At 43.0% G+C, this 24018-nt stretch overlaps 1 protein-coding gene across 1 annotated transcript in view; it reads left to right on the top strand.

Moving 5' to 3' along the window:
• The window catches only part of Frmpd3 (FERM and PDZ domain containing 3), a 90261-nt gene that overhangs the window by 32975 nt on the left and 33268 nt on the right, over positions 1–24018 (top strand). Inside the window, exons 5-11 of the mRNA XM_042690070.1 lie at positions 5188–5292; positions 9542–9649; positions 12419–12550; positions 14106–14225; positions 20700–20836; positions 21138–21264; positions 23767–23856. Coding sequence (XP_042546004.1) covers positions 5188–5292; positions 9542–9649; positions 12419–12550; positions 14106–14225; positions 20700–20836; positions 21138–21264; positions 23767–23856 — 819 coding nt within the window. The remainder of the gene's footprint in view (positions 1–5187; positions 5293–9541; positions 9650–12418; positions 12551–14105; positions 14226–20699; positions 20837–21137; positions 21265–23766; positions 23857–24018) is intronic.

Below are 24018 nucleotides of genomic sequence, written 5' to 3'. Positions count from 1 at the left end.
ACATGAATGTGACATCTAGAAGAGAGCAGCTGGCAATTAGTGAGTCACCATCAGGGATTGAGGCTGAAGACTGAGAACAGGATGGTGTATCTGAGATCAACAAGACAAGGGTCAATGAGGAATAAGGCATAAACAAGCTGAAAATAACTCTGAAACCGCCACCCAGAAGTGATTACAACCCCTGAAAATATTGGCAATTCAACTCTCACTGGTGTTGCTCCTGTAAATATCTGAATCTTTTGCTATAATGCTACAAACAAACAAAAATCTTTAAGACAGGATCTAATTTTGGATGTTTGGTAGGACTAGCAAAGATGCTTCCCCCTCCTATGAGTGAATACATAAAAGGATAGCAGCGGGGTTCCTTGGTTGTTGGAATCCATTAGATAGGCCAAGGTAAAATTCAAACCAGTGGATGAAAGATCAGTAGTAGACTCCCAGCCTGCTATAGGGAGACAATCATTAATCCAAGGCTCAGGAAATCTGAATTCTGGTTTCAGCTCTGCTACTCAATTATTTTGACATTTTGGGAAAACTGTACCCTCTTTGTGGACCTCCTTTTTGCATTTAACAGTGAAACACCAACTGCATGGCCTTTAAGATCTCTAGAGATGCTGTCCCACAATGGTGGCATATATCTGCTGGTATATGATAACAAAGAAGGGAGAGAGTGACTGTCACACAGAACAAAGATTCCACTTGCCTCATGTTTGTGACAGCTCAGTGGTAAATTGTGTAGCTGTGGAATAAAACAGATCTGCCTGAGCAGAACTGCGGATCTTCCTGTCTTGCCCTTCCCTTTACTCCTGCTTCAGCCTTCAGCCCCCACCTAGGATTTGAGCACCCAGCTGTGCAACATGCAAAGACATGTATTGACTTCATGAACAATCAATACTGTAATCACTTTCTGCAACGATCTCCAGCCTGGATTTCATTCTGCTGTATCATCTGCTGCCAACAAATTGCCCCTGTGACTCAGGATGTGAAATCTAAGGTTCCTTTAGCTCAGTGATTCTCAATCTTGGCTACACTTTGAAATCATCAGAAGCTTTGAAAAATACTAATATTCTGGCCCTAACCCCAGGACTTCTGATGTAATTGGTCTGGAAAAGGGCTTGGGTCTTGGGAGTTTTAAAACCCCTTTGAGCCTTTTTGCTGTGCAGCCTGAGTCCTGCTGGACTCAGGTGGAACAAGTGGCTTTTGGTGATCTGCCCTCTGGATAAATGAGATTGCTGCCCTGACAGAAAACACAGCTGGGTCCAGAGCTTAAGACGTGATGAGGATGATGAGGCCCTTTGTTTCTGATGTGTCTATATCTTAGGGCCCTGCCCCCCTGTGGCTGATTTAGTAAATGAATCCCAACCACAGGGTAAATGGCTCACCTTTCCAGCTGACAGGGACCCTTAAGGGTCTTAACACAAAGGAATTCCTAATCATAGGACTCACAGGCTCTAAAATCAATGGAAAAGATGATTTAAAGTGGCCTCAAACTTGATTTCCCCCTAATTCTTTTCTTGGCAAATGACAAGCCTACTCTTAGTGTTCACTCTCCTCTTTTTTTTTTTTTTTTTTTGTTGCTCATGGGGTTTGAACTCTGGGCTTGGGTGCTATCCCTCAGCTCTTCAGCTCAAGGTGAGCTCTCTACCGCTTGAGCCACAGTGCCACTTCCTGTTTTCTGGTGTTTTATTGGAGATGAGTCTCATGGACTTTCCTGCCCAAGCTGGCTTTGAACCATGATTCTCAGATCTCAGCCTCCTTAGTAGCTAGGATTATAGGTGTGAGCCACTGGCACCTCTTTCTTACTCCTTGTATCCAACTCATCAGCACAGGATCTTGGCTCAGCCCTAAGAATCTACCTAGAAGTCACTCATTTCTCATCATCTCCATTACTGTGAACCTAGCCTGTGCTGTCACCATATTTGAACTGTATTATTGCAGTCATAAGTATTGCAGTCGGACATGTAACTGGCCTTCCTCCTCTTGACATTGCCCTTTTACACTCCATTTTCCACAAAGCAGCAGAAGCATCTTTTTAAATGCACTCCAGACTCTGTCTCCTCAAAACCCCCCTCTGAGGAAAGTCTAAAGTTCTCACCATGACTTACAAAGCCCTACATAATAACTCAATCTCAGCTGCTTCTCTCAGCACATTGCTTCCATTCCCTACTGCATCATTGTACAGTTACGTGAGGGATTATTCCTGTTCTTCTTCCACCCAAATCCTATACCTCTGGGCCTTTACTGTTCTTTCTGCCTGGAAGCCCTGTTCTCTGGATAGCCTCTTGGATGTCCTCTCTTACTTCCTTCAAATCTCTGCTTAAATGTCCTCAAAGAGGTCTTCACTGAACAACATATCTAAAATACCACCCCCAATCTCATTTCTAGATATATATTCTAAAGAAGTTGAAGCTATTATGTCGAAAAGATACTGTGTTCATTGTAGCACAATTCAGCATAGCCAAAATATAGAATCAACCTGTCCATTGACAGATGACTGGACATATGTAATGGAATACTATTCAACTTTACAAAGGAAATTCTTGCAAAGCCTTGGGTTCAGTCTTCATCACTGCAAGAAAAAAAAGAAATTCTGCCATTTGCTAATGGGATGAACTTGGAAGACATTATGCTATGTAAAATAAACCAGACACAGAGACAAATAATTCATATTAGATATTGTCAGGAGCAGAATACAGTGGTGGTTGCCAGAAGCTGGAGCTGAGAGAAGGGAATGAGGAGATGCTATTCAAAGAGTATAAAGTGGGCTGGGAATGTGGCTCAGTGGTAGAGTGCTTGCCTTGCATGCATGAAACCTTGGGTTCAATCCCTCAGTACCACATAAACAGAAAAAGCCAGAAGCCACGCTGTGGCTCAAGTGGTACAGTGCTAGCCTTGAGCAAAAGAAACTCGAGGACAGTGCCCAGGCCCTGAGTTCAAGCCCCAGGATTGGCAAAAAAAAGAGTATATAGTGTCAAACAGGAGGAATAAATGTTTAAGATCTATTGCACAGCATGTGACTACAGTTAAGAATAGTGGATTATAGGTTTGAAAATTACTAAAATAACCCCAGTCTCCATCATTCTCTTGTGTAGTCTCTTATCCTTCTTTATTTTCCTTCCTACACTAAACCCCCTTTTCTGCCGGGAATACTTTCCAAGATCCCCAGTGGATGCCTAAACAACTAATAATACTGAACTGTAAAACAGTTCCTAAATATAGGAAACATTTTTTCTTATCCATATATACTATGATAGTATTTAGTTTATAAATCAAGCATAGTAAGAGTTTAACAACAATAACAAAATAAAATAATTAGTAAAATACTTGATAACAAAATATATTTAAGGCTTTTGAACTGGGCTGGGAAGGTGGCTCAGTGGTAGAGCGCTTGCCTTGCATGCCTGAGGCCCTGGGTTCGATTCCTCAGCACCACATAATCAGAAAAAAAAAAAAGCCGGAAGTGTCACTGTGGCTCAAGTGGTAGAGCGCTAGCCTTGAGCTGAAGAGCTGAGGGACAGCACCCAGGCCCAGAGTTCAGGCCCCACAACCGAACCCAAAAAAAAAAAACAAAAAACAAAAAAACAAAGGCTTTTGAATTATTTCTGAATTTTCCATTTAAAAATTTCAAGCTGTAGTTATCTACATGTGACTGAAACCATACAGAGCAAACTGCAGCTAAGGGAAGACTAATGTAGTCCTTATCTGCTACGAAAAATCTTTGTTTATTAGCCAGCCATCGTGGCACATGCCTGTAATCCCAGCACTTGGTAGTCTGAGGCAGGGAAATCATAAGTTCAAGGCCAGGCTAGGCTACATATCAAGATTCTATCTCAAAAAAGTTGTTTGTTTACTATCTATATTCCAGATAGAACAGATGAGCCATGAGGCCCAGGAGCTTTGTCTGTCTTGTTCACTATGGTATCATTCATCATCTGGAAGACTACCTAGTACATAGTAGACCCTCCTTAAATTTGGCAAATTAACGAATAAATTCCCCCCAAACAGGATACCCTTTAGCAGGATTTCTAAATTCACTGGCTACTGGGAGGTATGGAACTCAGCAAAGGTCTGGAATTTAAAGAAAACCTTTCCTATATCCAGGACACCCACCATGGGTACCAAAATCCATAGATGCTCAAGTCTCTAGGTACAATGTCAAGTTATTTGCATATGGACTAACCATATCCTCCCATATAATTAAAATCATCTGTAGATTACTTAGAATATGGAATCAAATGTAAATACTACATAAATGCTTGATATACTGTACTGCTTTAAGAATGAAGATAAGCAAAATCTATATATATTTAGTACAGACACCATTTTTAAAGTATTTTTAATCTGTGGATGGTTGAATCCAAGGATGCAGAACCTGTGAGCAGGGATAGATGGATGTAGTTTCCAATGTTTGCTAATCATACTTCCTGTTCAATTTTTGGAAATGTTTTCAAGAACCAGAAAGCTTAACTGAATCTTTAGGCATTTCAAACAGAATTAGATAAGCAAAGCACCCAGAAGTAGAGAGCCAAGAGCCCTAGCTTAAATCTCTCATATTTTTCTTCCTGAGCAGTGTAGAAATGGTGGGTGAGTCATTTTGGAGGGCTATGGTTTCTTTCTCCTACATCGAAAACATAATTTGTTATGAGTCTCTTTCCTAAGGGCAAGGCATATCTATGAGATGAGTAAGATTAATTCTGTAAATCCTTTGGAACATTTATATTCAGATGCAATAAAATCCAACATTTAGGTATATCTCATAATAAGGAAAGCAAATATCTAAAAATCCAATGTGTGTTATTTCTAGAGAAACTCCCATAGGCTTATAGCATTCATCAATTTCCCTACATTTGATTCATGTCCAGCTTTTTTCCAACACACAATTGTATAAGGAGATAGTATATTGCCTTGCAATTAATAGGCAATCAATACTTATTTATTGATTCATTGATTAGCAAGGCAAAATGTGCATGTACTCATGTATTTAGACATCTTTCTTTAAATTTCAAAACAGAGTAATCCAGGCTTGCCTTAAATTTATGGTCCCCCTACCTCAGCCTCCTGAATGCTGTGATTACAAGTTTATGTGACTACACTCAGTTCTACTGAGACATCTTAACTCTGACATGACATAGGTCAGGATTCCCGCCAAGGATAGTGAACTCACCGGCCCTCTGTTCTTTTTTTCAGTCTCCCAAATCTGCTTTCATCAGTGCTGCAAAGAAGGCCAAGCTGAGATCTAATCCTGTGAAGGTCCGATTTTCTGAGCAGGTGGCTGTTGGAGAAACAGATGCAGTAAGTCCAGCCTTGGCTCTACTCCTTAGTGCTTGGCCAAAATTAGCTAAGCTGTGGAGATCTGTGTCTGTGTGTGTGTGTGTGTGTGTGTGTGTGTGTGTGTGTGTGTGTGTGTGTGTGTATCTCTTTCTCTGTCTCTCTCCTCTACCTCCCTTTCTTCTCTCTCCTTCTCTCCCTCCCTCTCTTTCTCTCACTCCTCTCCCTCCCTCTCTCTTTCTCTTTCTCTTTCTCTCTCCTCTCCCTCCCTCTCTCTCTCACTCCTCTCCCTCCCTCTCTCTCTCACTCCTCTCCCTCCTTCCCTCCCTCTCTTTCTATTTCTCTCCCTCCCTCTCCCTTTCCCTCCCCCTCTCCCTCTCCTTCTCCCTCCCTCCTCTCTCTCTTTCCCCTCTCTCTCTTCTCTCATCCCAGTTGATAACATTACTAAGGGGTTGGAACCAGAAAATCCCATGCTGTGAGTGAGTAGGTAGTGAGTAGACCAGAGTGTGTAGCTTCCAGGGAGGCTCCCCACACATTGGAAGAAGAAAAAACATGTATCAGTACACTCCAGATTCTCTTGATGTGTAGAGAAATTTCCATCCCTGCCACAATAGCATACACTCAGAACAAGTGCTCCATAAACATCTTTTGGCTACTTGATAGAAACAGGAAGGAAGTAATGGTTTTCTGAAGATCCAGGGAGCAAGAAGCTGATGAAATTGAACTCTCTTCTCATTTAAGTGGTCCTGCAATTTCACATCTTGACTGGAGAAAACTGTGGTGATAGGTGAAGTTGCCTAGGGGAAATGACAGACTCTGCTTAAACTCAGCAAGTTTTTATTATGCACAAAATAAATACCTGTTTCCTGTCACTGGATACCTCTCAGTGTTGGGGTATCAGTGGGAGGGGGGGACGAGTGGTTCAGACTAAGGCAGTAGAGAATCCACTGCTATGTGGCATCTTCTCTACAAACAGGTAATGTTTGACAGCTCATTCCAAACAGCTGCCAATCTAGGAGACGCTGGCCAGCCCATGGCCTTTCTCACTGTTTTGTGGGATTTACATGAGGCGAGCTGTCAGCTCCAGATGTGCAGATGGGAAGAGGTGAGTGGGAAGCAGGAATAAGTGTGTTCAGCTATCATGGAATCTGGCCCAGAGTTCCCCAGGAGTCTGAGGAAATTGGTGATATCCCAGTGGGGGTAGGAGAGATTGAGCTAACAGGCCTTGTGTGCTTTTGTAGGCAGTGGCCAGCTGTGCTGTCAGGGATACTTAGCATTCACACACTGAGGCCCAGCTGTAGTTGTTGAGAGAAGATAACAGGCCCTGAACTAGCAGGGAAATGAGTGAGATGCCCAGCACCTCTAGTTCTCTGAGGCAAAGCCACTCAGAAGAAAGGACAAGAGACACATCTCCATTGCCTGATTCTCATCCTCAAACCCAGCCAGTGCCCTCAGGCACACATGTATAAAAAAGGCTAGGAAGCCCAGAGGACTGTGGGACCCCATTGGCAAGCTGTCTGAATAACTGGTGCTTGGGATCTATGTCCATTCTGGAAAAGGCTGAAGTTAAAGACAATGGGTGATCAGAGGGTAGAGGATACAGGATGAAGTCCATTGAAGATCAGACTGAAGCAGATTCTGAGTGCCAAGTCACCAAAGGGACATTTGTGTCCTGAAACATAGGACTTCAATTTGGAAAGTTGGACCAGTGCAGTCTATCCTACCTCAATATTGCAGACAAATTAGCCATGGCCAGAACAACCAGTGAAAAACTCCCACACTTCCTCCCTTTCTTTATTTGTCTACCCCCTTTCCATTTTCCATGCTCTCCTTCCTCCACTGTAACTCTTCCATACCACAGAGCTGGGCCACAGGCAAACTGAAACCCCTACTCCAGCCCTACTGGAAAACAAGTGTCCCAGAGCAGCTAGAACCCTTCCAATGACTTCTCTCTTTCCCTCACTGGGACAGGCCACCAAGCATCTCTCAAAGCTCTTACCGGGACAAAGGCACATCGATCTTCCACCTCTTACTGTACTTAGGAAATTCTCTGAATATCATAACAGCAGCCTTCCACTGCTGCTGCCAGTATGGACCATAGCAGCCTGTTGGGACTTGGGGAGTCCAGATGACTCCAGGCTGTCCCATATCTCTTTCCCTTGTGTTCCAAGGCTTTATTAAGCAACCAGAGTAAAAATAAATCCTGTGGGCGTTCCTTGCCAGCTCTATTTTTAAGCAAAATCAATTAAGTAATTATCTGAGTCCAACCCAGTGTGCTAAATAAAACCTGCCACCACTGAGCGTCATCAGCCTGGGGAGTTGGGGCCTCTGGAGTTGGCAGGAGCAAGGCATCTCAGGATCAAGGAGAGGACTGGAAAGGCCCACTTTTTAAACTTTATTTACTTTTTTTGTTTATTCATTAATTCATTTAGATAATGGAGAATAGTAGAAGGTAGGGACACTCAGGGTCAGCCAGGCAGGAGTATCACAAGGCCAAGTCCCATGTTGCAAGGTGTTGTCTTGTCTAGGAGAACTGAACTCATATTCAGCTAACACTGACCTCAGAGAGTCCTGGGACAAAGAGAAAAAGGCCCTGAGTTCAAGTCCAGTACCTACATACAAAGAAAACACCTACTGCATGTTCATTTAACAGCCATTAGTTGAATACCAGCTGTATGTCAGGAATGCTCTTTAGTATTGGGACTGAAAAGATGAATATACATGGTCTTTGTGCTCTGAATTTACTGTTTGATTGTGAAAAACAAGTATGCAAAAATATTGCCATGTGTGATAGTACCCATCTATGAACCTATCACTAGGGAGGCTGGAGCAGGAGGATTTTGAGTTTGAGGTCAGCTTGACCTACATAGCAAGTTCCAGCCCAGCCATGCCTACATAGTAAGACCCTGTCTCAAAAACTGAAAAAGTACACACGCGCACGGGCGCGCGCGCACACACACACACACACACACACACACCACCTATGCACAGAAAGAAAGGGGTATAAATTGATAACAGGAACTCATGATAAGATCAGTACAAGTATCTGATGTTACTGTACCAAGGCATTACAGAATGCATATTGGAGCTTGGTTTGAAGAATGAATAGAAAGGGAAAGAAGAAGGCAGAAGAGATTATGTTTATTTAATAATTTTTATTCAGAAATTAGTATGTAGTCTTCTTTAAACAAACTCTTGGTCCAGGAAAACTTAGGCTAAGGAGTGATCAGATATTAAGAAATGGGCCATGGTTCTGAATCAAGGTCAGTGGCTCCCATTTTCCAAGAGCTTTCAAATATGTCTGAGAGTACTTGGGATCATCTCAGAGATTTTCATACTATTAATACTGAGTGTATCAGTCAGAGCTGAGACACTAAATTTACACTCTCTGCGATGAAGAATTGTCAGTGATATGGAGGCATCAAAGGAACAAGAATACCAGGAATGGGGGGCTGGGAAGGTGGCTCAGTGGTAGAGCGCTTGCCTTGCATGCCTGAGGCCCTGGGTTCGATTCCTCAGCACCACATAAGCAAAAAGAAAAAAGCCGGAAGTGGCGCAGTGGCTCAAGTGGTAGAGCGCTAGCCTTGAGCTGAAGAGCTGAGGGACAGCACCCAGGCCCAGAGTTCAGGCCCCACGACTGGACCAAAAAAAAAAAAAGAATACCAGGAATGGTAAGACATGACTGCAGAGAGGTAGCAAGAGCCACATCTGAAAGAACCTGTGACCTAGAGACTTGAGATGTAGCTTAGTAGTGCACTTGCCTAGCATGTGTGAAGTCCTGCTCTGTACCCTGCACTGAAAAGGGAATGAGGGCTGGAATGCCATGAAGGGACGAGAATAGCAGAGAAAAGACCTTGTGAAGGATCTGGTAGGAAGGGAAGGATGATAAGCTGAGGCACAGAAACCCCTCAGGGTGTGTGTGCGTGTACGTGTGCGTGTGTGTGCATGTGTGTGTGTGTGTGTGTGTGTGTGTGTGTGTGTGTGTGTGTAGTAGTGATTCAGGGCCACAGCAATAGAGATTTGAACCACAGTACAATATAAGTGCACCTCATGTCCAGTGAAGGATGTGACCTTTAAATATGGCCTAACATCTTCTTGGGGAATTTGGTTCTGATCACCATGTAACATTATCGAACTTCTTTTTCCTCTGTCTCTTTGCCCTTTCATACCCTTTGACTCTATCATCTCTCTCTTTCTGTTACCACACACACATCTGGACCTTATTCTTCATCTGAATGAGCCTTGTCATTATCTTTTCTCTGACTTTTCATAGAAAATGATGAAGAAGGAAGCTCTCCTCCTCATCCCCAACGTCCTGAAGGTTTTCTTAGAAAATGGGCAGATCAAGTCATTCACATTTGATGGCCGGACCACTGTCAAGGTACATACAGAGTCTTTTTTCCTCGGTCAGCTGTTTGTCCTATGTTCCTCTGAGACTGCACATGGCTGCTCACTGCTCTCAATGCTCATGAACACAAGGCTACAAAAATGCACAGTCCTCCATTGAAGTGGTGGACTTTGCAAGCCCAACTGTGTGTTGATTGTTAAAATGTGGTTGTGCACAAGAGTGCACATCTGCTTCTGAGCTGTTTCATGTTCACATTCCTCGGATCCTAAAAGATTATTAAGGACTAGGATTGTTAATATTATCATGCCATTTATAAAGCAAAACTTATTTGTATTGATACAATAATATCTACACAAGTTTACACACAGAAATAAACAAATGCAGTTTCTTGGGAGGTTAACTTAGCCATGCTTTGCAACCAAATCTTAAGCACGGAACCGAGATTTGAAAAGTCCAGCCACAGCCCTTTCAGCTATGCTTTTCACAGGAAGAGCAATTACTGAACTGTGATTCTTAACAGCTCAGCCAGGCATGAAAAAGTCCTAGTGATTCTCTTAGTCTCCAAGAACAGAGACGATGATACAATTTAACCTACGTTCACTCTGCTCTGGAACACAACTGTCCATTCCTGATTTTCTGGACTCTCTCCAGAAAGAGACTGCTATTCCAAAATGAAGGTTTTTTTGTGCAACCAGTGCAGCCTATTATTGCTGAAGGGCTATAACACCTATGCAGAAAACCTGCCTTGGTCCACAGGTGTCTTATGATTCCCACACTGGGGCTATAAAAAAAAAAAAGAAGAAAAAAGAAGAGAAGAAAAGAACCGGGCTGGGAATATGACTTAGTGGTAGAGTGCTTGCCTAGCATGGGTGAAGCCTTGGGTTCAATTCCTCAGTACCACATAAACAGAAAAGGCTGGAAGTGGCTCTGTGGCTCAGGTGGTAGAGTGCTAACCTTTAGCACAAGAGCCTCAGGGACAGTTCCCAGGCCCTGAGTTCAAGCTCCAAGATTAGCAAAAAAATAAAAAATAAATAATAAATAAAAAAGAACCTAGACCAGGAAACTTTTGCTAAGAGGAATTATGCAGAATTAAGCTGATTGTGGTGTCTTTCACCTGTAATCCTAGCTACTCAGGAGACTGAGACTGAGGATTTTGGTTTTAAGCCAGCCCAGACGGAAAAATCCATGAGACCCTTATCCCTAATTAATCAGCAAAAAAACAGAAGTGGACCTGTTGGTCAAGTGGCAGAGTAGCATCTGTGAGTAACAAAATAAAGGCCTTAGGCTTAGGCCTTGAGTTCAAGGGCCAGTACAGGCACACACACACACACACACACACACACACACACACACACACACACACACACACGAATTAAAGTCACCCAGGAGATCTCCAAAGTCCCTCATCCAGATGTGTGTATCTCTGTGTCAGAATCTTCTTTAGTGTTTCTTCATAGGTTGCTTTGCCCAGTGTAGGCTCTGTCTTTGTATGAGAGCATATGCTGCCAACTCCTTCCCTCTGGTAGCTTCTTCACACATTCTCCCACCTCACATCATTACCACCATAGTGGCTTCCATGATAGCAGTGTTCCCCTCACTTGAGATCCCAGTCTGACTTCAGGAAGGGTGCATGGCTATTCATTGGAACTTTGACAGGCTGCCAAGCCACTTGTCCCAGAGAGGTACCTGTGTGAATTGACAGCCTGGCACATGGGCTGTTACACTTGTAACACCAGTTGGCAATTGCCGGCTTGGCTGTCCACAATCCCAATGCAGCTGAACTGCAAAGAAAACCTCATTTGTTCCTGCCAGAGCTTCAGCAATACGGGTACCTCTGTGACTACTTGGATAATACAAAGACATCCTCTCAAGTACCCAGCACTTTCCAGTCTACCATTTCAATGGCTGAGTGTCTTGCAGTGTTCACTGAGGGGCTTGTTTAGTCGGCTGAGCTGTCACAGAGCTCTATGACCCTTCTAGCCTGCTTCTTTACAGCCTTTGGTGACTGAGAGGAGATGCTGAGTGCACAAATGCACACACTGGCGCCCAGTATGGATGCTGAAGTCATAGCAAATAGATGGAGGAAATCTCAAAAATGACATTTGGGCAGCCCCCACTGATAATGTTTCCAGACGCCCTAGTATTAAAAGTAGGGCACCAGAGCAGACGGAGCCCAGAAGTTGTCAGATTTATGACTGTACAGCAGACACGTGACATTGTTCCTCTGCATGGACACATTTTTCAAGTTGCTAAATTGATCATCTATAAAAGCCAGCTACGGCCAAAAATGAACATTTTGCCAGTAACTCAAGTCATTTGATTTAGATTATGAATCCGGAAATAGTCTACTTTTTAATCATAGAAATGTAGCTTTTGCTTTTGTTAATTCCTAAGAGTTGACAGGCAAGGCAGAGTAGACATTTTGATTGATGAGAGAAGGGGAGAAGAGAACCAACACAGTACTTGGCACTCAGTGAGCACTCAATTACTTGTCTAGTAGAAGGAGGGCTGGAAGCAGTGACACAACCTTCTTTTTCCATATGTCCAATCAGGGATAATTCAGAGACAGACACCTCCAAGTCCTGGGTATGTGATGTTCCCCTGGGTCCAGACCTGTAGGCAGCACTCATGGGCCCCTTTTTTCATCCTGAAATCCAGTACTTGGACCACCATGAAGACTGCTGTCTCTACCTTCTCCATAGGATGTTTGTACTTGGTTGTCTATCCTCCTTATATGTTTGCTACTTAGTTAGCTTAGAGCCATAATGGATTTCCGCTTTCAAAGTACTTTTTCTCCTATAGGATGTGATGGTGACTTTACAGGACCGTCTCTCACTGAGATATATTGAGCACTTCGCTCTGGTCCTTGAGTATGCTGGGCCGGAGCAGAACCACAAGTTCCTGCTTCTCCAGGACAAGCAGCCTCTGGCTTATGTAAGTATTTCCTTTAGCCTGGCTTGGTACGTGTGTGCTGCTTTTCCTAGAGAAGAGAGTCTGAGATGCTCCCTATCTAGAAAATTTTTAACAATATGCTCAACCAGCTTCCAGAAGCCACATTTCAGTAGCAGAGGTGGTTACTACTCATATCCAGAGGGTTCTTGGTCATGTCCTTTGTGACTTCAAAAGAGGATGTGAAGATCATTAATTGTAGTCTTTAGTAGCAAGTCTCCGGCACCTGATAAACCATTCTGCTTCTTAAGGGGAAACTTGAATAAAGCAGTGATAGACAAAGGTCAGGGAATGGCATAAACTGAGAATTGGAAATGAGTTCAGTAGGGCCAAGATAGAGGAGGAACTGTCTGATGTTCCTAGCCATATAAAAAAAGGCTGGAGAAATACAGGATTGCTAGTTAGGATGAGATTTCACCAATGGTCAAACACCCAAGTGTCAAGTAAGCAGGTAGATTCAGTAGTTTTATGCAGATAAGAACTAGAGAGGGAGCATTGGGAAGAAAGACCCTTTTAGAGCTTATGTGCAAGCCAAACAAGCCAAAATCAAGCTGAATGTGGTGAGACAAGCTTGTTATTCCCACACTCAAGAGGCTGAGGTCAGCCTAGGCTACAAAGGCCATTTCAGGCTAACCAGCACTGAGTGAAGCACTCAGGCAAGAAAGAGGATTGGCTGGCAATGTGTCTTAGTGGTAGAATGCTTGCCTAGTATGCATTAAGCCCTGGGTTCAATTCCTCAGAACCATATAAACTGAAAAAAAAACAGAAGTGGTTCTGTGGCTCAAGTGGTAGAGTGCTAGCCTTGAACAAAAAAAGCTGTTCCAGGACTGATAAAAAATAAAATAAATAGGGGCTGGGAAGGTGGCTCAGTGGTAGAGCGCTTGCCTTGCATGCATGAGCCCTGGGTTCGATTCCTCAGCACCACATAAACAAAAAGAAAAAAGACAGAAGTGGCGCTGTGGCTCAAGTGATAGAGCGCTAACCTTGAGCTGAAGAGCTGAGGGACAGCTCCCAGGCCCAGAGTTCAGGCACACAACCGGACCCAAAAAAAATTAAATAAATAAAATTTTAAAAAAGAAAGAGGATGGAAAGAAGGAAAGGAGGGAGAGAGGGAGGAAGGGAAAATTAAGACACAAAAAAGAAGAAATGTTTGGGAAAAAATCTACAAATTCAGCCCTCAGCATACTAACTCTATATATACTGTTTTTTCCCTACACTTACATGCCTATGACAACATTTTATGTATAATTTAGATACAGTAACAGATTAATAACAATAACTAGCAATAAAATAGAAGATTTATAAAAGGTACTATAATAAAAGGCATTGAAACCCCATGAATTATTTATTTCTGGAATTTCCCATTTGATATTTTTGGACATGGGTACATGAAAACTCAGTAAAGAAGACTACTGAACATGAATCTTACCAGATAGAAAACAGCAGCCTAGCTCTGTCCTTAGCCCTACTTTAAGAAGCCACCAAACTGACTTCCATTCATTCTAGATATCTTGTCCCCACCTCTCATCCTTGAATTCAGGTGGTACAGCGGACCCATTATCATGGAATGAAATGCCTCTTCCGAATAAGCTTCTTTCCCAAAGACCCCGTGGAACTACTGCGTCGGGATCCTGCTGCTTTTGAGTACCTATACATCCAGGTAGAGTCTGGCTTGGGGATACACAGGCAGCTATGTGGACAAAAAGGCAGATTGATCTAGCATCACAATTAAGTCAGTATGTTAAGTCTTTCCAATCTCCTCATAGCTCTGAAAGCCCTTTTTTTCTGCTACCATTGTGGTCCATGGCAAAGTAGATTGATCTTGTGACTTGATTTGGCCGTGGTTTAGTCCTACCTAAGTATCCTCACAAAGCTCATCCATTTTCAGGAATGAGCAACCCCAGTAACTAGTGCCTTCACAAGATCCCAAAGTTTAACAAGCCCTTTTATGTCTCAGGGGATCTCAAACTGCAGTACCTAGCTCCAGTAAGGAATAAGTTCCCAACTCACTACATCCAGAAATATTTATTGAGCACTTACTCTGAGCCAAGCCAAATGCTAGATACTGGCAATCAGAGGTGAAGAAAGAACCATCCTGGCTCACTAGAGCTCATGTATGCATAAATAAATACAACGATGGCAGAGTTCAATGTCAATGAGGACACTCAGGAATAAATTCCTGAGAGAGAGACAGTGAAGGCTTTATAGAAGAAACGATTCAGGCATAAAAATGATTTAGGCAGGGCTGAGAAGGTGGCTCAGTGGTAGAGTGCTTGCCTTGCATGCATGAGGCCCTGGGTTTGATTCCTCAGCACCACATAAGCAGAAAAAAAGCCGGAAGTGGCGCTGTGGCTCAAGTGGTAGAGTGCTAGCCTTGAGCTGAAGAGCTGAGGGACAGCGCCCAGGCCCAGAGTTCAGGCCCCCCGACCAGACCCCCCTCCCCAAAAAATGATTCAGGCACGCTCTTGGCTTTGAAGGAATAGTGATGTTTACTATATATTGTAAGTAGGGGCTCTTACTTTCATGCATGGCATGATGAGAAAACTGTGAGCCATGTATGATAGTTGCAGTGCAGGATGTGACATAAGAAGCAGTTGGAAATGATGTTGGAGAGACAGGAACCAGGTGACCAAGGGCTTGTTAGGCTTTATGATAGAGACCGAGCAATGTTCACAGTATTCCTGAACCAGCAGCATCAGCCCCAACTGGGAACTTACTGGAGTTCAAATTCTTGGTCTTTAGCTCAGCCCTCCTGAATCACAAACTCTTGAGGTAAAGCTCAGTGATCTGTTTTAACAGACCGTCTATCAGATTCTGATACCCCAAATCCTCTTTTAGTACAATGGTTCTTCTTTATTAGCATACCTTGCTTGTACATCGGTGTCATAACATTTCTATACATGCATACAGTGTACCCCCAATCAAACTCATCTCCATCACACTCTCACCTCTCTTCCCCCCTTCTTAAAACAATTTCAACAGATTTTATGCATGCAAATAAACTACTTCAACCTTATTCACCTTCATTTACTCTCATTAGCCTTCCACCATACCACGGGTATTCTCCCCTCAAAAGAGCCTATTTTACTTTCAAGACAGTGGATATTAACCTTAGCCACTAGCCTTTGATTAAAAAAAAAAAAAAACCTTCTGGCCCACCTAAAACGGATGAAAAAAGTATGGTAGTGGGGCCAAAATATTGGCATTTTGAAAAATTCTTCAGGTGAGACTAATGTAGAGACAAGGTAAAGAAATTCTGCTGGAGAGTGGGGACACATAAATGATGAATGAATAGCCTGGTCAGATAAGCAATTTCAGAAGATTACACAGTGATAAGGAAGTACTCTACCTGGGGAACTTTGCTATTATCCTAAGGAGAAATCAGGACTGTGATGGAGGGATGGGGTGGAACTCAAAGGAGACTTAAAAGGTACAGTCAATACACTTTGACTTAATGAGTGTTTCATAGAAATGGTGTCATTACTCAAGTCATGGAATGGAGGCAGTGGAGTGGGTTTGGGGACAAGATGAGTTAATTTTGAGACATGTTGAGTTTAAAGTGCCCACAGGATATACAAAGCACTTGAAAGGTAGGGGAAGGAACTTCATTTGTCTCTGATTATGACACCTGATAAAGTGCTGTAAGACATCGTGGTTGTCCTTTCTGCCCTTTGTGACCATCTAAAATGTTATGAATATTTCTCCTTCTCAGGTTCCTTTGCCAACCCTAGAGGGGAGCAGTGAGTTGTGTGGTTGCTTTATGAATTTTAGAAATTTCGTTCTCATTTTTTTTTTGTCGGTTGTGGGGCCTGAACTCTGGGCCTGGGCGCTGTCCCTCAACTCTTCAGCTCAAAGCTAGTGCTCTACCACTTGAGCCAAGGGTTCCACTTCCAGTTTTTTCTGCTATGTGGTACTGAGGAATCGAACCCAGAGCCTCAAGCATGCAAGGCAAGCGCTCTACCACTGAGTTACCTTCCCAGCCCAGTTCTCATTTTGTTTGCCTTGAATTTCTTCATTCATACTTTTGAGGATTACCTTCATTCTAATATTTTGGAATTTGATGACAAGACAATTTCTAGATTTCTTCCCTCTGTATATTTCTTCTTTTTTATATATCCATTTTTGAGGTCCAATTGACATACAACAAACTATACCTGTTTAAAGTACACACTATAAATTGTGACACACACACACACATTACCATCAAAACCATCATTGCTATCAACATACTGAGCATATATAATATCCCCAGAAATTTCCTGAAGCTCCTCTGCAAATTCCTCTCCCCAAGCACCAGGCAACCTTTGAGCTGCTTTCCCTAACTATAAATTTATTTTTTTAAGTTTATATATACAGTATGCATTGTTATTTTAGTCTAGCTTATTTTTCTATCACAATCCATCTGTGTGGTTGCATATATCAATATTTCTTTTGTTTTTATTGTCAAGTACTATCCCAGATTTTTTTTGTACCTGGTGATAGATATTTGGGTATTACAAATAAAGCTTTCATATTCAAATATTTGTATTAGCACATGCTTTTTTTCTCCTGTGCAAATAACAATTAAATGGATTTGCTCATACAGTAGATCTATTTTTCTTTAGTATTCTTTTCTAGGTGACCAGATTTCAGACAGGGTCTAAGCTGAAGCATGCTATGTAGTTCAGGTTGGGCTCCAACTTGTAATACTCCTGCCTCTGCCTTCTGACTGCAAGGATTGCAGATATTTGCCACCAAGCTCAGCTATCTTTCTTTAGTTTTGGTTTATTTTGTTTCATTTTTTTGTGCAAGTCTTGGGGCTTGTACTCAGGGCTTGTGTCCCTGAGGATTTTTCCTCAAGCCACAACTCCACTCTGGCTTTTTAGTTATTGTTGTTAGTGGTGGTGCTTAACTAGAGATAAGAGTCTCATGGACTTTCTTGTCCAGGCTGACTTTGAACTGAGATCCTCAGATCTCAGCCTCCTGAGTAGCTAAGATTACAGGCATGAGTCACCAGTACCTGCCTTGCTTCTTTAGGGTTTTTTTTTTTGGTTGTTTGTTTGTTTTGTTGGTGGTAGTGGTGATCATAGATTTTGAATTTAGGACCTTGTGCTGTCACTGAACTCTTTTGCTCAAGGCTAGTGCTCTACCACTTTAAACCAGAAGCTCCACTTCTGGATATTGAGTGATTAATTGGAGATAAGCATCTCCTGGAGACATTTCTGCACCAGCTGGCTTTGAACTGTGATCCTAATATCTCACTCCCCTGAGTAGCTAGGATTACAGGTATGACCCACTGGTGCCTGGCTACTTCTATACTGGTGCCTGACTACTTCTTTAATTTTTGAAAGAAAGTGCAACAGTATTTTCCAAAGATTGTACCATCTTACATTCTTACCAGTCATATATTAGAGTTCCAGTTTCTCCACATCCTTGTCAAAATGTTACTTTAATCTTTCTAGTACTATATAAGATCTTATTGTGGCATCCACTTATATTTCTCTAATGAATAATGATGTTGAGTAACTTCTGTGCATCTTCTTTGGTAAATGTCTGTTCAAATCATTTTCTAGCTTTTTTGGGGGGAGTTGTTTGTTTTCCTATTACCAAATTTTGGGAGTTCTTTATCTATTCTGGAAACAAGTCATTTGTCAGATGTGTTATTTTCAATTATTTTCTCCTATTCTGTGGCTTGCCTTTTCAATCTCTAAACAATATTTTACAGAGCATATGTTTGAATACTGATTAAGTCCAGTTTGTTATTTGTTCTTTTATGGACAATGTTTCCAGTGTTGCATCTAGAAAATATTTGTTTAACTCTAGGTCACAATGATCCTATATATATATATTTTTTTTGGGGGGGGGGGGGGTCTGGTCGTGGGGCCTGAACTCTGGGCCTGGGTGCTGTCTCTCAGCTCTTCAGCTCAAGGCTAGCACTCTATTACTTGAGCCACAGTGCCACTTCCGGCTTTTTTTTTTCTGCTTATGTGGTGTTGAGGAATCGAACGAAGGGCCTCATGCATGCAAGGCACGCGCTCTACCACTGAGCCACCTTCCCAACCCCCTTTATATTTTTTCTAGAAGTTTTGTCAGCTTAAGTTTTACATTTAAGTTTATAATCTATTTTTAGTTACTTTCATATGTATTGCCAAGAACCATAAAGGATCTCAGTGAAAACTACTGATCAATAAGGGATTTGTAGCAAGGCACTGGAGGCTCATGCCTATAATCCTAGCTGCTCAAGAGGCTGAGATCTGAGGATTGGAGTTCAACACCAACCCAGGCAAAAAAATGCATGGTATGCTCACCTCCAATTAGCCACCAAAAAGCTGAAAGTTGGAGGTGGGCTTAAGTAGTAGATTGCCAAGCTTAAGTGAGAAAGCTTAGTGAGAACATGAGACCCTGAGTTCAATCCCTAATAATGGCACACAAAAAATGTTACAGGGGCTGGGAAGGTGGCTCAGTGGTAGAGTGTTTGCCTTGCATGCCTGAGGCCCTGGGTTCGATTCCTCAGCACCACATAAGCAGAAAAAGCCGGAAGTGGTGCTGTGGTTCAAGTGGTAGAGTGCTAGCCTTGAGCTGAAGAGCTGAGGGACAGCACCCAGGCCCAGAGTTCAGGCTCCACGACTGGACCCCCCCCCAAAAAAAACAAAAAACTAAGGGTTGAGAGGATGGGGGGGAGTGAAGCGATAGAGAGAATTATTCTGATCATAATACAATATAGGCACATCTAAAATAGCATGGTAAAAACTGTTGGTACAATTAATATATAAACTAAAAAATTGGTAGTACCCAGTCATACCACTCTTGTGCATCTACCAGAACTTCACAAGCCAGGATACTGTAAAGACACTTGCACTATTCACAATAGCCAAATGTGGATGACCTACAATAGATGAGTGGATCCAAAAAATGTGGAACGTATACACAATGGAATTTTATTCATCCATTAGAAAGAATAATATTATGTCACTTGCAGGGAACTGGATGGACCTAGAACAAATCATGTTAAGTGAGGTAAGCCACGCTAAAAGACACAAATGGTGCATGTTTTCTCTCATATGTGGGAGGTAGAACTAAAATGCACTGGGACATGATAATTTATACAGGAATCTAGGCATTCACACACAGTGAGACCAAAGCGGGGTACTCTAAGGGGGAAAACCCAAGAGCATAACTCCTCTGGACATTTAAAATACTATGTATTGAAACAAATTCCAGGAAATGGAAATGAGAGTTTTTGTTGTTGTTTGTGGTGGTGGTGGTAGGGTTTTAAAAAATTATTTATTTGTTTGTTTGTTTGTTTGTTTGTTTTTGTTGGTTGTGGGGCTTGAAATCTGGACCTGGGCGCTGTCCCTGAGCTTTCAGCTCAAGACTAGTGCTCTACCACTTAAGACACTATGTCACTTCCAGTTTTCTAGTGGTTGGTGATAAGAGTCTCATGGGCTTTCCTGCCCGGGCTGGCTTTGAATCATGATCCTCAGATCTCAGCCCCCTGAGTAGCTAGGATTACAAGCATGAGCTTCCAGCAGCTGTCTTGTTTTTTTATTTTTGTTATTTGTTTGTAAGGTTTTTTCCCCCTTTTTGTCATTTGTTTGTGGGTTTGTTTTGTTATCATACTGTTGGCCATTGGTTCTAGGAAACCTCACACCCATGACAGCATAGAAGGAGAGTGACTCATCAATGTGTTTGGCCTTAAGACCTCAAAGAATATAATGTCTGTCCCATCCCTGCAGTCTATCTTATATTGGGATTCTGAGTCAGAGCTCCATGGAAAGCCCCTCCCAATATCTCTCTTTGTTCCTATTTGAACTAGTAGAAGAGCCTTGTATGACTGGGAGGAATGTGAATAGGGCCCTGAAAAAAAGATGGGAAGATCTTTTATGACAGGAGGAAAGAAGAAAAGTGGTGCTATGTCTCACTTGGGCAGTAAACTTAGTTTTCTTCCCACTTGGGCCTTGCCTCTGTGTGCACCTGTCACTGAGAAGGCTGTCTAGTACCTGCTGAGTAAAGCGAATGGTGTCTCTTCTCTTCCTCATCCCTTTGATCCCTCCTGCCTTAAATGATGCCTAATTCTTTTCTACATGATAAAGGGCTAGATTGGGGTGGGAAGAAAATGTCCATTTAACTTAATTTGTCCTGCCCTCTCTCACAGAGTCGAAATGATGTTATCCGAGAACGCTTTGGAATGGACCCTAAGCCAGAGATGCTTTTGGGCCTTGCTGCCCTCCACATCTATATCACTGTCTCAGCTACTCGGCCTACTCAGAAGATCTCACTCAAGAATGTGGAGTGAGTTGTGGAGAACCCTTTGGAGTGGGGACAGATTGCTGCATAGGGAGAAGATGCTCTGCTGTGCATTTCACAAAAGTATGCATGCTGTAGGAGTGAGAATCAAAAGTCTTCACACCTAGACTGTTGTAGCCTACAGCTACAGTTCCCACTGAGGACCAATGATGTTCTGTCCCCAGCCCCTTCTCTCAATTTCTATTTGTCCATCTCTGCCACTCTGCTTCAGTCAGTTTGTCTTACCATCTTCTCTCTGTCTTACTTCGTCTCTCTTACTAACCTCTTCCTTTTCTTTTGCTTTTAGGAAGGAGTGGGGTTTGGAACCCTTTCTTCCCCCCTCCCTCCTGCAGGGCATTAAAGAGAAGAACCTTCGAAAATCTCTCTCTCAGCAACTGAAAGCTCACCAAACTCATCCTTCTAGTGGCACCAAGGTACTAAAGGCAATTAGGCACTGTGTTTAGGCACTAGAGGTCTTGGGGAGGATGGAGGTGTCTGTTCATTTTCTGGGGTTCCCTAATTTTTGACTCATGTATATATCTGGGTTGGTATGAAGTATGGGGCTGTTACAGACAGGAGTCTGTCACAACTCAGAGATTCTCTGAGTCACAACTCAGAGTAGAATTCATTGAGCAAGTTTTGGGTCCTCAATGCAAAGTGACCAAACACTATTCTTCTATTCTTTCACCAATTAGTGCTAATTGAGCATGTGTCCTATGGCATGCATTACCCCCAGGAGAGACACATGCTTTCTGTGGAAATGACTGCTCTACTTCTCAAGTTCATCAGTCCTGGGATGTGGAATTCTGGAACATAAAAGCCCAACCAGGGTGTGGGTGGAGGATGTGACAAGGCCTAATGTGCAGAATGGACCACAGGGAAAACATGAGGGCCAAGGTTACAACTGTGCTGTTCTCCAATTTCTGTGCACACACCTTTGCCTATGAGAGACCTCTCTCCTGCCTCCCCTGGTACTGACTCTGTAGTCCCTTCTTAGGCTTCTGAGGCTCCATGTACTTGTTTCCTACCCCAGAGGCTATTGAGTGGTGAGAAATGCTAGAATCTACACAGGGATGTAGATGCAGGACATGGATGGATCCCACTCATATTTTTCAGCCATTCCAGATTTCTTGGATTGCCAGCTAGCTTCTATTTTAAGATGCCAATTTCTCTCAGAAAGCTAAGCCATTCCCACCTTGCTGCACATATTTAATAGCATTGTTTTCTTCTCAGCTGAGAGCACCAGTGCTCACCACCATCTCCACCACTAGCATTTTATATTTTTGAGCCTGGAGATACAAAGCTGAAGAAGGCATGACAGAATCAGGCACGGTCTAATGCAGAAACACAATAGTCAGCCCCAACACAATGTCATAGGTTCCATGAGCTCTGGAAACACAGAGGAGGGACACTAAGCACAGGCTGGGAGAGGAAGAACACGCCAGGAACTGGTACATTTGGTGCTAGATCTTGGTCTTGAAGAAAGGACAGATAGCTAGGAGTTTGTCTACATAAGTTGGTTGGGTTAGGTAGTGGAAGACTTTCCTAAGCAGAGAAATCCATTTGTACAGAAGTCCAGAGATAGGAGAGACTATGGTATGAGGGCAGGAAAGCAGATAGCTTACTCTTAGCAAGTACACAGAAGGCATGGGGTGTAGCAGGGACAAGAGAAGAGGTAGGGAAGTCAACAGGAGTCTGTTCAGAAGACCTTCTGTGCTGGGGCTTGGAGGTAGGCTCAGAGAACGGAAGCAGGATTGAAGCAGGAAGCAGTTGTGATTAAAGTTACTATGGGATGGGGCACTGGTGGCTCACACCTGTAGTTCTAGCTACTCAGGAATCTGAGATGTGAGGATTGTGGTTCAAAGCCAGCTTGAGCAGGAAAGTCCATGAGACTCTTATCTCCAATTAATCATGAGAAAATCAGTGCTATGGCTCAAAGTGGTAGAGCACTAGCTTTAAACAAAAGAGCTAGGGACAGGGGCTGAGAAGGTGGCTCAGTGGTAGAGTGCTTGCCTTGCATGCATGAGGCCATGGGTTCAATTCCTCAGTACCATATAAGCAGAAAAAAAGCCGGAAGTGGCGCTGTGGCTCAAGTGGTAGAGTGCTAACCTTGAGCGGAAGACCCGAGTGGCAGTGCCCAAGCTAAGAGTTCAGTCCCCACAACTGAAAAAAAAAAAGCTACAGTGCCCACGCCCTGAGTTCAAGCCCTATAACAACCCACAAAAAAAAGTTACTATGGTTTTGGATGCTCCTGCTAACAGTGGGTGGAGGCAACTGAGGGAAGGATGGAGGCAGCTGAGGGAAGAGTATCTGTAGTAAATAAAAGTAATCTGACTCCCTCTGCCACAAGAGAGAATGTCAAGGCAAATGGCTATAGGGCAAAAGAATAGAGATAAAGAGGTTGGAGAGAGTTGGGAAAAGTGAAGATAATTTGGTGATTATTGCAGATGAGAGGATGGAGTCCAGTGTCAGAGATTTCTCAATAGCCTTAGAGATGCTGACAGAGGTCTAGAAGATCAGGTGAAGAGCAGGCTTGAGATGTCATGCTACTCAATGAAAAAGCAGAGTAAGACCCTCAGCTTCAGATGGGCAGTGCCTAAGTGGCTCAAAGGATTTGAAGGATCTCAGAAAAAAAAGCATAGATGAAGTGGGTATCAGAGGTGAAAGAAAGTATTAGAATTAAAAGCAAGCTCAAAATGAGTCAGTTGGATGCTTTAAGAGCCAGGATCAGGAGGCTTGGAAAGGGAGAATGGTAGAGGTGAGAGCAGTCCAATCTGGAACCTTCCTCTAGTTTCACCCCAGCCTCTCCTCATTCCCACAGCATAGCTTAGTGACTGGTGCCTGTCTTGATATTGAGACTCCTCTTTTGTTAACATAAATTTGTTTTTCCTGTGCTTGTGGGGCTTCTCATATTCCAGGGTGGGTTGTTTCCACAGGGCTCTGCAATTCAAGCAAAGCTCCAGTACCTTCGAATTCTGAATGAACTTCCGACCTTCACTGGCGTTTTGTTCAACACTGTGGGCCTGGTCAGTGGGGTATGGTAGGGGAGGGTGTGATGGGGTGGGTGTGGTGGAGGAAGGGCAGCTCTTTGTTGGTGACCTTGGGTAGAGGTGGCACAGGAAGGACCTTGAATTCAAGGTTTCCACATCTATGGATCCCAAATGTGAACCAAAAATTACTCTAAGAAA

This window comes from Dipodomys spectabilis, unplaced genomic scaffold, assembly GCF_019054845.1.
Source record: "Dipodomys spectabilis isolate Male_0828 unplaced genomic scaffold, ASM1905484v1 ptg000132l, whole genome shotgun sequence".
NCBI classification, from domain to species: domain Eukaryota; kingdom Metazoa; phylum Chordata; class Mammalia; order Rodentia; family Heteromyidae; genus Dipodomys; species Dipodomys spectabilis.
This window is presented reverse-complemented; position numbering and strand designations above follow the sequence as displayed.